This window comes from Sparus aurata, chromosome 14, assembly GCF_900880675.1.
Source record: "Sparus aurata chromosome 14, fSpaAur1.1, whole genome shotgun sequence".
Lineage (NCBI taxonomy): Eukaryota > Metazoa > Chordata > Actinopteri > Spariformes > Sparidae > Sparus > Sparus aurata.
The window spans coordinates 4,012,765-4,026,993 of record NC_044200.1 but is presented as its reverse complement, the minus strand read 5'-3'; the positions used below and the strand labels follow the sequence as shown (position 1 = coordinate 4,026,993).

At 43.5% G+C, this 14,229-nt stretch overlaps 1 protein-coding gene across 21 annotated transcripts in view; it reads right to left on the bottom strand.

Moving 5' to 3' along the window:
- Positions 1-14,229, bottom strand: part of LOC115595208 (pleckstrin homology domain-containing family A member 5-like) — a 234,431-nt gene that overhangs the window by 36,252 nt on the left and 183,950 nt on the right. For all 21 annotated transcript variants that reach the window (XM_030439373.1, XM_030439372.1, XM_030439374.1 and 18 more), the window contains 3 exons: positions 8,600-8,700; positions 5,415-5,530; positions 2,585-3,703 (listed from right to left, as the gene is read on the bottom strand). In XM_030439373.1, the coding sequence (XP_030295233.1) occupies positions 2,585-3,703; positions 5,415-5,530; positions 8,600-8,700 (1,336 nt within the window). The remainder of the gene's footprint in view (positions 1-2,584; positions 3,704-5,414; positions 5,531-8,599; positions 8,701-14,229) is intronic.

Below are 14,229 nucleotides of genomic sequence, written 5' to 3'. Positions count from 1 at the left end.
AGGAGCCGAGCTGAGCAGGAAACATGTCTGCTGAGTTTTATGTAAGAAAGACATTTACTGCCTTCGCGCCAGTCAAGATAACAACTTCTCGAACTCGTGATTTGCTTGAAATTTAGGCCTCACTCACTCAAACGAGGGCGGAATGAATGCATCTCATGGAATACCTTCCACATAAACACCTGCGCTCACTGTTATTCAGCAGCCAGCGATCAGTGCCTTTAATCAGGGAGAACTGAATAGGAACCAGATTAATTATCTGTGTGTGTGTGTGTGCTCTGACATGTATGCTGTGCTTGACTGGCTTTAATTACCCAACCACTTTTGTGCGCAGAACTTTGCTTCACTTTCACTTTGGCTTCGACCCGCGAGCATGAAGTAATGAGGAGGTCGTTATCATTCCAGCTATGAGCCGCTAATCATAGAATGGGTGCCTTGATTCACTAGGACTGGCTTTGACCTTATAAGTCCACAGGCAAATGTATTATTATGCCCATCACCATCCGTCACCTGGATGGGTAGAGCAGCACAGACTTTGTTCATCTTATTTAACCTTTACATTCACCGAGGAGACAAGCTAATACCCTTGTCTGCATGGACTGAGGGGCCACATGATGAGTGCACATGTTTTAGCTAACTTTGAAAAAAGTTTCAAAAGGTTAATTTCGTGGTCATTTTATACCATCAGAAGGAATGATATAGTGTGGTGTTGATCATGAATTGAAGAGTGTCAGTAGATGGTACCAGTGATGTTCTGGTGGATTTAACCAGCCGCTGTAGAGCCTTCCTGTCCAGGGCCGCGATGAACCAAGTCAGTTTGTGACGCTACCCGTCAGGATGATTTCTACGGCTCCTCTGTAAACGTTGACCAGGATCTCTAGAATTCAGCCTTCTTACGTGTCCGTATAAAGCAGAGCCAAGCCTGTGCTTTTTTTCACCAGGGGGTGGTGATGCGTGAGGACCAAGACAGGTTCTCAGTGATGTTGATTCCCAGGAAATGAAAAAAGCCTTGATCCATTTGTAAAAATAATTTCTAACAATCCCTTGTTTGACAGTCTAAATGGCCTCTGTGGTGATTTATATCCAAAGTAAGACACGATAGCGGCTGATAACGGTATCACAGAAGATAAGAGTGAGGGTGAAAATGCAAATATAAAGAGATTGCTTTCTGATCCTTTCTCATATCAAACACGAGTAGAGTGTCACTTTAATCCAAAACTCTATATCAGAAAGTACAGTACTGCCAATAACTGGCCCAGGGGAATGGCCTTCTCTTTCAGGCCTTTGAAGGGGACATCAACAATGACTAAAACTGAATGCTCTCCACATTTCTGGGAACTCTCTGCAAACGAGAACATCAGCGTTAGCGAGATTATGAATTCATTTCCAGCATTTATCAATGACTAATTTGGATGCAAAAGTCCAATGACTCTGTGTTGGATCACAAAAAATAACTATGGGCACCTCTGCTAACTTAAAATGACATGACTGTTAACAGAAGCAGGACTCTGTGTTAACCACATAACAAACAGTCCTACGACAAAGTTTCTCCATCTCCATCCTTTGCAGCGAGTGCTGATAAAGATGACAAATGTGGCTCGGCAGCCCTCAGCTTGCTCTGTTCTCATTACGGTCTCATTTCCATGACTTATTCATGGCAGCAGAAGGAGAGGAGAAGCGCTGAGAGAAAAGTTAGCATCGCTGCTCTGCACTTCTGTTCCGCTGCGTTCCTCGGCACAGCCGGCTAAACGCCAGCTAAACGCCAGTGCTCCCAAATGAGATACACATCTGCGGTGACGCAAAAAGCTTTAAGCTCCCTTCAGTTGACAAGGTCAGGGCGAGGAAAGAGGAGGATGCACACTGGGCGAGGGTGCAAGATGTAATGACAGTGTTAAAAAAAAAGACCTGTCCGGTTGAAAGGTCGCCTTTATATTGTTCTGAAGACAGAAGGTGCATATTAGCCACCAATGACGGTGTGTAAGGTTGAAATGAAGTGAAAAGGCAGTGAGCTTTAAACACGTTGTTGTTTGAGTTACAAAGATAACATCATATACACACAAACATAAATTGAGTTCATACATTTTTGCTGCCACAACATAAAGCAGCTCCACTATGCAAAGCCGATCTCTTCGCAAAGTCAGAGTGGACGTCCTGCTCGGTGATCTGACAACAATAGCCGATTTGTGACTTTGACACACAGCACAGTACATTTAGAAGTCAGGGTGCTCATTTTGTCTTGTTTCTGTCTCACAGCAGCATATAAAGCACTCTATACACAGCAACATGCTGCCAACACTGCAAGTGCGTGTTACAAGTTGAATGTAATGGTCTGTCCCTGATTATGAAGTTCATGCATTGCAGTAATCACATAAATAACAGAAATCATGTCATTACAACAGGCTATAGACGATCCTCATGTAACAGGACGCAGTGAACTCTGATCACGTGAAATGATGTCACCATATTTGCAAAAAAGTTAATTTGACATTCCATAACCCAAACGGTACCAACAAATGACAGTACATTTAAGAAAACACACACACACACACACACACACACACACACACACACACACACTCAGTCTTACCTTCTGGTGTCATCGTCCAGTCCTCTCCTGTGTGTTCGGACCCAGTGCTCCAGCTGCTGCATAGAGTTGGTCCTGGACAGGCCACTCTGGGGCTCCTGGACCGGAACATGGGGCTTTGCTGGACCCCCAGCCAGGCTGGCGTCCACCTCCGCCGGGGTGCAGTCCCCGGTTTGCTCCCCTGCGGAGGATCCCGAGCCGTTGACCTGCGCGGGCTTTTGGACGCTGAGGTTGGCCTGTCCCTGGCGAGATGCAGACACCGCTGCTGCGATGGCAGCCGCCTGAGCTGGCTGCAGTTTGATGCTGCTGATTTTAGTCAGAGTCCGCTCTGCACTCGGCTCTCTCTGGAAGCCGTATCTATCCCCACAGCGGACCGTAGCATACTTCTCTACGTCTCTGAGAGAAGCGTATTTGTCCCCCTCTCGTAGTGTGCTGTATTTCTTCACTTCCTTCAGAGTGCCGTATTTGTCCACAACTTGTATGGTCCCATATCTATTCTCAGTCTCCCTCATGGTGCTGTATCTCTCTGTCTCCCTTAACGACAGTTGTCTCTTCACCTCCTTCTGAGGGACGTACTTCTGTCCATCTTTCTGGAGCATGTGCCTGTCTCCTATTTTCTGCAGTGCATACTTTTCTCCATCCTTCGCGAGCAGGTACTTCTCTCCTTCTTTGGACGGAGCGTATTTGTCCTCTGTTGGCGTCACAGTGTACTTTTCATCCACTTTCTGTACAGCGTACTTCTCCAGATCCCTGTGAATGGCGCACACCTCTCCGTCTTTCTGCAGCGAGGATTTCTCCCCGTCTTTCCGCAGCAGGTACTTCTCTCCATCCTTGTGGAGGAGATACCTCTCTCCGTCCTTCTGAACCGTGTAGCTCACGCCGTCTTTCTTTAGGGAGTACCTCTCCCCGTCTCTCTGTAAGGTGTAGTACTCACGCTCCCTCTGGCCGTTGTTTTTCTCGAGCTCTTTTTGCCGCTTGTCATCAACTCGAGACAGGGAGTGTTGCCGCACAGGCTCGCGGTTGCGCTCGTTGTTCTGGATCTCGGGCCGGGTTAGAACTCTGTGGTTCAGTAAATTGTTCAGCTCCTGAGGTGTCCGCTGGTCCACTTTCAACTTGTCCAGTCTGGGATGAAAGGAAGAAAGGAATTTGACAAAGTGCGAAAGGCAAGAGTTTTCTCTGAGAATTCAAAGACACCTTAAGTTTTAGAAGTCCGTGTTTGTTCTGACAGCCCTTCTACCTCTGTCACGGCTCCTTTCTGGTTCTTCACTTCTTACAAGCTTCTGATCTCAGCCACAAACCACTGACAGTGCAGGACTGAAGGGAAAGGGCTCAGTGGGTGTCGGGTTAAAGACAGCGAGAGATTATGGCCACAAAGGCTCAAGGCACAGGCTGACTATGATGTCACACAGATTTGATGTGTTGGTATGTGTTGTGTGACTTCACTACAACACAGAAACAAGCAGTCAGATGACCAGATTAGCTGTAAACAAATCATTGAGGCCGCAGTGATGATAGGTACGCTACTTGTTCTGCTGACATATTGGAGATGTCAAAAATTGTCTATGTTGCATTTCATTGTTTCCGATCCACAAGAGACCTCTGTGTCTGTCATATGTGCGAGGGTATGAGTCACACAGAGACCCCGCTCTTAGTGACAGCGCCGGAGAGAAATACACCTCAGAAGTCTGGTGACACTTCAACTGCTCTTAAGTGCAAATAAGGTTGGAAATACGAGCACATCTTTCAGTTCTAGTGTCAGTAAACACATACAGGTGGAAAATGCACTGTTTTCAGCTCCTATTTTCATCATCCACCTCAGGTTTGTTATGTGTGCTAGGTGCATGGAGCCCACACTGAGTTAACTAAATTACCAGCATGGGTTACTGACAGCACGTAACTATTACCAAGCTGATTGTTTTAGCTATAAATATGTCCGTAAATGCAATCTGAAATGGACAGAGTGTCCCCTAGGTCGCTGATGCAGATTGTTGGCTAACACTACCCACTATCAGCAATAGCTCAGCAGGGTAAGTGAGTCACTAGCCTACAACAAGCACATTCAATGAAAGTCGAAAAACAATAAAAGGCCATTAAATGAATTTAACAGCTCATCTGATGTACCAACGTACTGAGTTGTTTTTGGTCAGGGTCTACTCAGGAGAACATGCATGCAGATTTAGGTCATTCATGGATGACAGCTGTTGTAAACTGTGAGAGATCTGAAGCTCCGTGAGACTTTTGCTGGTCAAACGAAAGTAAATGAAGACTATATACATGCGTTCTACAAAGAAAGGAGAAAAGAAGTGTTAATTCATCTCATCTGTTGTACCCACACAGCTGAATGCACTTGATGTTTTAAATAGTGTTCCGGCAGAGGAGGCTGGTTTGCACGTCTCCTCAGCCTGACTGGGACCCTGCCCCTCGTTTCCTTTGACACCTCCATTTACCAGATACAGCAAAATAATTTGATCGATTTCCCAATCTTAAAAGTGATATCAATTCAAAAAGGTGTTTTCAGTTTCTGTGTGGGACATGCCAACCCAACATTTTTTAAAACTTGCTATGAATTTAAGACAAAAGAAGTTGTTTTATTTCCCCATCCTTGTATTTGTTCTCTTAACTTGTGTTGTGCGGGGCCTCTAAGCAGGTATGGATATTGTTATTGTCATTGATGCTTATTGTTTATTGATTGGGCTGATAAGTGTGGTCCACCAACCATGTGATGTGCAAACAATCCTTTTGTATGATACGGAGGAGACCATGGCGACTGTGTCTTAGATTTCAATCACACTCCTGGTATCTGTGTGGGTGGGCCCCTTTGAGGAGTACAGACCTTCTGGTTGGTTCAGAGTGAACGAGGGCGGCATCAGTCATGACTTTCATCCAGGACTCCATCTCTTTGGCTGTGTCGGTGCAGAAATAATACGTCCGCATGTTGGGGTGAGTGGCCTGGCAGTGTGAGAGAGAGATACATGGGGGGAGGAGGAGGGGGAGGAGGAGGAGGAGGAGACACAGATGAACAGAGAGGGAGGAGGAGGAGGAGGAGATAAAATAGTGGCGTGAGAAACAGCGCTGGATGGTGACCTTGAGATTAGCAGCAGGGAGCCTTTACATCACTCCTGTTGGCAGAGCAGTGTGTTAGTGTGTACAGTTTGAGTGTGTGTGTGTGTGTGTGTGTGTGTGCTCCCCATGTGTGTTTCAGCTCAAGTGTGAAAACACCTACGTGTGAAAGTCTTCAAGGTTCCTCTGTGTGTCTTGGCATCAGTAAAGCAGCATAAATAAAAATGACAGCGATGTGTTCCGCTAACAGCTTCCTCTGTCTGTGTGTGCTGTACGTGTTACATTCTGTTGTCTATGAGCACTGTAAGGCTCTGTGCAGGAGCTGCAGCCACCAGGTCCTCGCTCTGAACTAGACTTCATGTAAACACAGTGAACAGCCACCCTTAAAGAATAGTTACATTTGCTTCTGAGATTCTGAGATGAGAAGATGGATATCCCTCACAGATATCTATAATAAGCGCAGATCTGGAGTCAGGATGTGGTTAGCCTAGCTTAGCATTAAGACCAGAGGCAGGGGGAAACAGTTAGCCTGACTCTGTCCAAAGTGTAAAGCTGCACCTACCAGCAACTTCAAAGCTCCCTGCTCACCTAAATCTCCCTTCTTGAACTCAAAAATCTAAAAATAACAATTTGTGCTTTCAGGGCAAGTTATGTGATGGAGCTATTTTTTGGCACCGTGAATGTGCATGCACACCATCCCAAAGTCAGATTTGATACGTTCTTGCACAGAGACCAAAATCCAAACCCATCTTCACTGACCTGTTCCTCCCACATGTGATGAGAGACTGTTTAAATGTTGGTTTGAGATCAGATAAAACCAATGGGACTGACTGGTGTTCATTATTGTGTCATTAGGTACCGGTTTACTCCATCAGAACTGTTGGATGGATGGTTGAGGGTAACGACCTCTTCCCAAACACATTTCAGATGTTGCATTAGGGAAAGTACGGACACAGAGGAGGCCAAAAACTACATTTTCATGTTCATAAATATTGCAGCCGAGGGTTATAAGTTGTATAAAGATAATGACATGATAATTTGAGGCTCCGTAGTTTGAACCAAGACAGCAAACTTTTTTTCTGCTCACAGCTGCACTGCATACACACAGTGCCATTACTTAAACTTAAATTCGCTCTGACCATTTTACTAACACAAATGAAATGTACCTTGATACCCTGGTAGATGAGAAAATGCCTATATTCATATTTATGTCTGTCAAATGATTTTCTTTTCTGTAGCCCTGTTTTGTTTGGATTAATTCATTGATTGGACATTATCTGTGGTGAAAGTCACATATTTTTGTGCTTCAAACACATAAGCCCCATTCACACTATCTGTTCAAGCAGGTACTCTTGCATCGATATCCCATCAACCTGTTTATATGAAAGTTACAGAGGCAGAGAGGGGAGACAATTTCTATCCACCTCTGATCCACCAACATAGGAAGTAACAGACAGGGTTCGGTTCATTTTTCAAGGTCAAATTCAAGCACTTTTCAAGCACTTTTAAGGGTAATTTTTAAGATTTTCCAGCACCTTACTGCTGGGGTAAAATACGTATCTAAAGGAATATATATACTTGTGATTTTTTTCTTCACTTTTTATCACAATTATGTACATTGTATTATGCTGTAAACATCTAAAATTATATTTATAATAGCAAAAACTTCAGAAATTAATTATCCAGTCTGATCCCAATTTTGTAAAAGACACAGAGTTATAATGTCAAGCACTTTCAAGCACTTAAACTAAAATCCAAGCACTTTTCAGACCTTGAAAACACAACATTGAAATTCAAGCACTTTCAAGCACTTAAACTAAAATCCAAGCACTTTTCAGACCTTGAAAACACAACATTGAAATTCAAGCACTTTCAAGGATTTCAAGCACCCGTACGAACCCTGAACAGAGATGCAACAGAGGCAAATCAACGTCTGTGTGTGATGGTTGGCTGGCAGAGCGGGACAGGAGTGTGTCGGTCTGACGGTGTTCAGTCTGACAGCTTAACAAATCCTTCACTCATCAATTAACAGAGAAATTTCCCACACTTCAACCCACTAAAGCAACGTTACAGGACCAAACAACAGTAATGTGGTAGCAGGAAGTGTCTTGAGCATTTAGCATCAAAATACAGTGGAAGTACAATAAAGTCTGTCTGTCATCCCGTCTGTCCTACCGACTCTTCTTCACACCTCCACCTGGAAAACAGCATCTGTCCAGTTTACATGGTGATCATGTATGTCTGTTAGAGCAAAACACATCTCTTTGTCACTTTCCAGGATGTATGGTGGGTCAGGATGTCAATCAAAACACTGTATAGCATCCATATGATTAAAACCAGCCTCAGTTTTAGATAGAACACACAGACGTCATGATGTGTACCATCACACCTCTTTTGGTTCCACAATGTCGGTATGTTGTATGAAATGACACATTATTGTTGTTTTTTCTTTGCCTTATTGTTTCTGAAATTGCTTCCTTAAACAACATTTCCAGTTTATCTGTGATGTGACATGGTGGAGTGGGGTATTTTGGAGAAGGCGGGGTTTAGACTGCAGCAGAACCCGGCTCTGTTAGGGGTCCGTGTTCAACCCTGACACTCACAGCTGCTTCACTCTGGGAACTCTCAGCTCTATCTTTCCATTATGTTCACGACTATTTCTCTCAATATTCACTAGAACAACCCCTGATACAAATCTCTCCTGGGACAGGATGAATGATTGTTTGTGTAAATGAGGCCGGCCTGTTAAAGCTGCTGCGCCTTTTCTCCAGTGGGGTAGGGGGGGTGTAGATTACTAAGTAACTTCCTCCTACCTTTGAGCCCTCCAGTAAACCATTCTTATTCTGAGCTGTTAGTTGGAATAAATAATCAAAAAGAATTAGAGCGTTCAGCGATCATCATCACACAACTAATTAAAGCCCACTGAAGTGGCCTTGAAGCTCCACACTCGTGTTTTACCTTGAAGGCGTATTTCCTGCTGATGTGGTCATCCACCGACAGCATGGAGATGTGGAAACTGGGCAGCAGGATACTTCCCAGGATGCTGTCCTCCTTCTCATCTGCACCAATAAGAAGCGTGAAGAAAAAGCCATACGTCAACAGATTAAAGTGGGACATGCAGAGCCATGACGACCTACACTAAACTGAGTGGAGTCTGGCTCAGGTTTAGTGGACGTAAAATCAATGAGGATTTATCACTATTACATTAGGTTGTGGATGGATTAAGGGGTTGGACTGCTAACAACTAACGCTAAATATTCATCTTTGGTTTGCTTTAGGTTTGGAGGTAACTGAGGAGATGCCCAAGGTCAAATCACATGTCAAGCAGAAGGCGGGGTCACATAATATGGAGACGGGCTTGACTGAGGAGGCTTCTAGGGATGATGTTTTTTTTCAGGTTCGCAAAATGATGCTAAGTAGTTGCTATTTTTTTCTTTTTTCAGAGTTTTTCCTCACTCCACTTTCCGTGTGAACTATGATCTTGCTTCCCTCCCTGTGTGTGGTACACAGCGTGGAAGCACATGCACGCACGCACGCATGCACACACACACAGCTGAGGACTGACTCTCAGGCTGCAGCAAACAGAAACACTGCTTTCTGTGCACGGCTCTATTATGTCTTTCACATGTGAGAAGCCAAACAGCTGTAAAGCACAAAAGATGTGAAACCCAGACGTGAATCATTCTATCACTTCTGTATAGCTTGATTCAGATCTGATAGGAGTGTTCCGAATACAAACTAAAGGTAGTACAGAGCAGGCAGAAACACATGTGGTGCACCAGCTGCAGCTAAAACCTACAGTGCCTGCAGCCAGCACTGCTGTTTGGTTTAGCAGAGCCTGCACGGTGAGCCCTGCAGCTCCTCCGGCCTCGTCCCCACTGCTGAATTATTGAGATACAGAACACACACACGGAGGACATGAGCGAGAAAGAGAGGGAACGAGTAAGCTAGCATGCAGAGAGAGGCTGTAGGTACACACTGCAGCGTGAGTGGGTGTTTTCAGGCTGTTTTACAACGGCTGACATTTTAAGAAGCTTCTCCGGGTTCACTGAGGTTTGAGGAGGCATGTTTGTTCAGATGACTTCGTGACCACACGCACGTGTCTTCATCCCACGTACCGTACCTGTAACTACTTAGATTAACCTGAACGTTTGATTGAATGATAACTGTTTGATTACATCCTGATTAAGTGCTTATTCTTTTACGTTTCAGGATGTATGGAAAGATCCTTCTTTTCAGCATAGGCACACACAAAAAATCTGACCCATGGATCCCCCTCAGCGTCTGAAGAAAAGATGGCAGAAACTCCTCCTGTGGTAGGGATGGCATTCAGGCTGCACTTACAATTATATTATACAGTTCCTCTATTCATGCTTTCATTAGCAGTGACTGTATGGCTGCATGAACACAAGGACGTGACTCCATCCACACAAATGACTTACAGACGCCTAATGTCACCTGGAGCCTCGATCTACATCACATACAATATCTGTTCTATTATATAAGTGATACTCCAGACATAAGACACTTGCTGTTGTCAGAATTCACGCAGAATGGGACCCAAAGGCAAGACACACAAGCCGGCATGTGGGGAACAAGAAGCGAGCTTTAAATGAAATTAAGCTGATAAATCCCCCAAATAAAGCAACCAAACAAGGTGGGCCAAGGAAGAGAACAAACAGGGGAGCCATGGGTGATTAGACACAGTTGAAATATACCAGGGGGACAGGAAAGAACAAAACCACAAACTCAAACTATGCCCGTTGTGTTCTGCAGGTGACTGTACAGGTCCACTGACTTCCACATCCACACACCCTTCATTATCCTGTTTGATTCAGACGGACGATCATCATTCCATGTTTGTCTATTAATCTTTAAAAAGAGCAACAGCCCAGTGGGAGTGTCAGCTTATACGTAAATGTACAAACAATCACAGTGTGGAGAAAATAGGATACATTACTGTACAAATGTCTCAAATGACTACAGAGGTCTTTAAGAGACACATTTAAAGGTACCATTTGTAAGAAATAGATCCAAAACTATAGGGGGCAGCATCACCGCTAACTGCTGCTCACCATAATCCACTATCGCCGTTAGCAAGTAGCTCGGTTAGCCATGGAGCCAAGTCACCTGACTGGCTGACTGATATCTAGCCGAACTACATACTCAGATGACGAAGACTCCCTGTGTTACAATCGGGCTCGGACTAATTGAGTTAGCTGCCTCTTGGTGAGCATGGCTGGACAGCAGACTGGGACTGAACACAGCTTCTGACAGCACAGAAGTCAGCTGAAGAGTACAGTATGGAGGTGATTTACAGTGGCTCTGACCAGGATGAGAAGACACAGGAGGGGGTGATAGAAGAGAAATGGAGCGGCAGAAGATAGAAAGAGAGTCAAGACTGTTTTGGTGATTTTTATTTAGTTTATGTCTAGTTTGAATCAAGTGTGTTTTGTGATGTGTGAAGGTGAAATCATTGCTGTAACTTCTCCCAGAAAAAACTATGGGGGTGATTTCGTTTTGCTAAGGCTACAGGAACACATGACAATGCAGAGGCCAGTAACTCCTCCAAATTCTGGAAAATGTTTTTTTTTAACCATCATTTTTTCAGCTCTTTTGCTGAAACGTGTACTGACCATAGCAGAAATACTGTCATCATCACTGGAGAGAACGGGTGTTTTAGATTAAGAGCAGCGGTCTTTGAGACCATCATGACCCACAACATCTGTTGACCATCCTGACCAGTCTGAACACCCCAGGGAGGAAGGAGGTTGGAATAAGAGCCATTCTGATCCGGCTTGGTTTACGGCTGCTCCTGGCTAATGTCCAGTCACAGGACAGATGCACTGCGTGTTCATGTCTGTTTTTTATATAGATAACCGTGTTTCTCTGTTCCCCACTCGTCTGCCATTGCTTTGAGAAACTCACACATATTTGCGCTTGTCTGGCTATCATCCATAGCTCTCGTCTGAAGTACGTAGGACATTAGCTTCCATTAACTGCTGACATGATGAACTGTAACGGTCACATATGAGACTGTAGCTCTGGATGTCCAGGCATCTCAGGTTATTGCTACCCTGTGAGCAGAGTTGAGGGACACTTGCACGGAAAGCTTTGTCTCCTTTTAAAGATTTGGAATCGATTTAAGTGTGAAAAAGCTCCGGGATGGAATAACATATCTTGGCTCCAGACTGTGGACCATGTAGTGGAATTACTATTTCCCCCCCCCAAAAAAAACCATTTTTAAAAAAAAAAATATTTATTTATTTATTTTTTAAATCGATTTTTGGAAATTTAATAATCGAATCATAATCGTCAATATTATAATCGCGATTAATCAATAATCGATTTTTTTCACCACCCCTAATAGATAACTGTATATGTTCTGTAATTGTTTAGCATTAAAGAGTTGGCAAACTTTAATTGCGTTATATAAACCTGTGTTGTATAATAATAAATCAGACTATCACCTCTTGAGGTACAAATTGGTATTACAAGATAGGACAGGCCGGGGCTAGCTGGTTAGCATGCTAACTCCATAGCAACAAGGCAACACAGCACACAGACACCTTTGAAATAATGCCAACAATATTGTACCTTCACACTGTGCTGATAATGTAAGTGGAGTATATTGACAGATGGCCCCTCTGAAGTGCAAAAAGAAGCGACTCTTGCACTGGGGACAAACTTCATTGTATGTGCACTTTATAACCCTTGTTATAAATGTGACATATTTGCACACTTTATTTAGTACCCTAAATATGTATATTATAATCATCTGTATCTGTATTAAATATTGTCTGTTATATAATATATAACAGAAGAACAATATAATCCTTTTTCTTCAGTGCAATCCATTTTACCATACATTCTAAAATGATTATTACAGTTTGATGAGAGTGTGATCCTTTACTTTTGTTGAATTATCATTATCAACATTTTCACACATGCAATCTAATGTATGCTTAACTTTAATTCTGTGTTACTTTTCCATCTCACTTGCTGAGGATGGTGTTATCATCCCTGCTCTGACAAAGTACGACTCCAAGCTCTACAAACACCTCCCAACCTGAGCGACAGAAGGTACTTTCAATAAAGTGATAGAGCAGGCAGGAGAAAAATGGAAAAAGAAGAGGTTATTATCGGAAAGCCAGGCACGTCATTGTCCTTCCTGAGGATGCCTCCTCTCACTCGTCTCTGGCTGACTAAGCCAATAAACATCCAATTTTCCCTTGGGTTTGTCATGAAAGCAGCTGCTGATTGCGCTCTAGGAGCGACTAATTTGTCAATTTATGGAGATGGAAAAATCTCTCTCAAGGGTTTTCGGTGACATGTAGGAGGGACAGATGAGCTTTTGTGAACGTAAGGTTCTAAATGAGTGGTGCTGCACTGTGGGAGTCACAACTGTGGGTGAAGGCAAGGACGACTCCTTTTAACTGGCGAGGACACTTGGACTCCTGACCCCTGATATTACCTGTTACACTGCTTTTGATTAAGTGATAATAGACCTTTCATTCCTATATGGAAATATTCAAAGGACTTTGAGCATCATTTTATTTTAACTGAGAAGTTTGGTAATATAACATACGGATTGGTGACAAATGAAGGGAAAAAACAATGTAAAGTGTGATTTTCAAAAGTCAGTAGTGCCGCTCTTTATTTTGCCACTATGTGGCCTATTACCAATAAGTAGCTCTTTCACTTGGGTTTGAATATGATAGTTTTCTTTTTAAACTCCAGTTGGTAAAAAGTGTGTCCATAACACGCTGTAATAAGACTTGATGTGAGGGCTCTGACACACCATCGGTGAGCGTCTGTGGTCCTAGTTGTTGCAGTGTGTCCTGCACAGTTGGCACTAGTCTGATGGATGACAGAGCAAGCAGTTTCACCAGTGGAGCCCTTCAGCCTGAGAAGTCTCTTTGATTGGCTGTTCAGCTGAGTGAGTCAGTGGATGATCTCACCCATTCAGTGCAGTCTGTCCTTATATTTCAACTCTGCCTTTTCACTAGTAACTTTTTGTTACTTTTTATCAGACATAAGCTCGATTGAACTTGGCTATCTTAGCGAAAGTTGTGCTCATAAGAAGGGTTTGTATCTCCGCATTCCTGAGCCCTCCAACTTCCATTTTTTGAATGATGAATACAGACTACTGCCACCTGCTGGTATGGAGAGTTATTTTCTCTTCCGCATGGGCACAATAAACAAGCTAGTTGGCCATCAGCTTTGGTGTTTTCAACATTCTGGTTTTTAGATGGTTCGAAAACAACTTCCTGATTACAGGCAAGACATTTACCTTTAACCACATCCACCATTTATTTGGTTCCACCATCTATGGACAGGCGACACTGCCAGCACCTCAAAGGCCTAACACTTAATTTGAATAACAATGTGTACAAAGTAGAAAAAAAATGGAAACACTTAAGTAAAGTACAAGTACCACAAAATTATACTTAAGTACATTACTCGAGGAAATACACTCAGCTACAGTCCATCACTTTAAAATGAGTGGTATGTTCCTTGACTCGATCAAGTGTCCTTGAACAAAACATGAACTCCTCCTGCTCTCACTGTGGATTGCTTTCGATTAG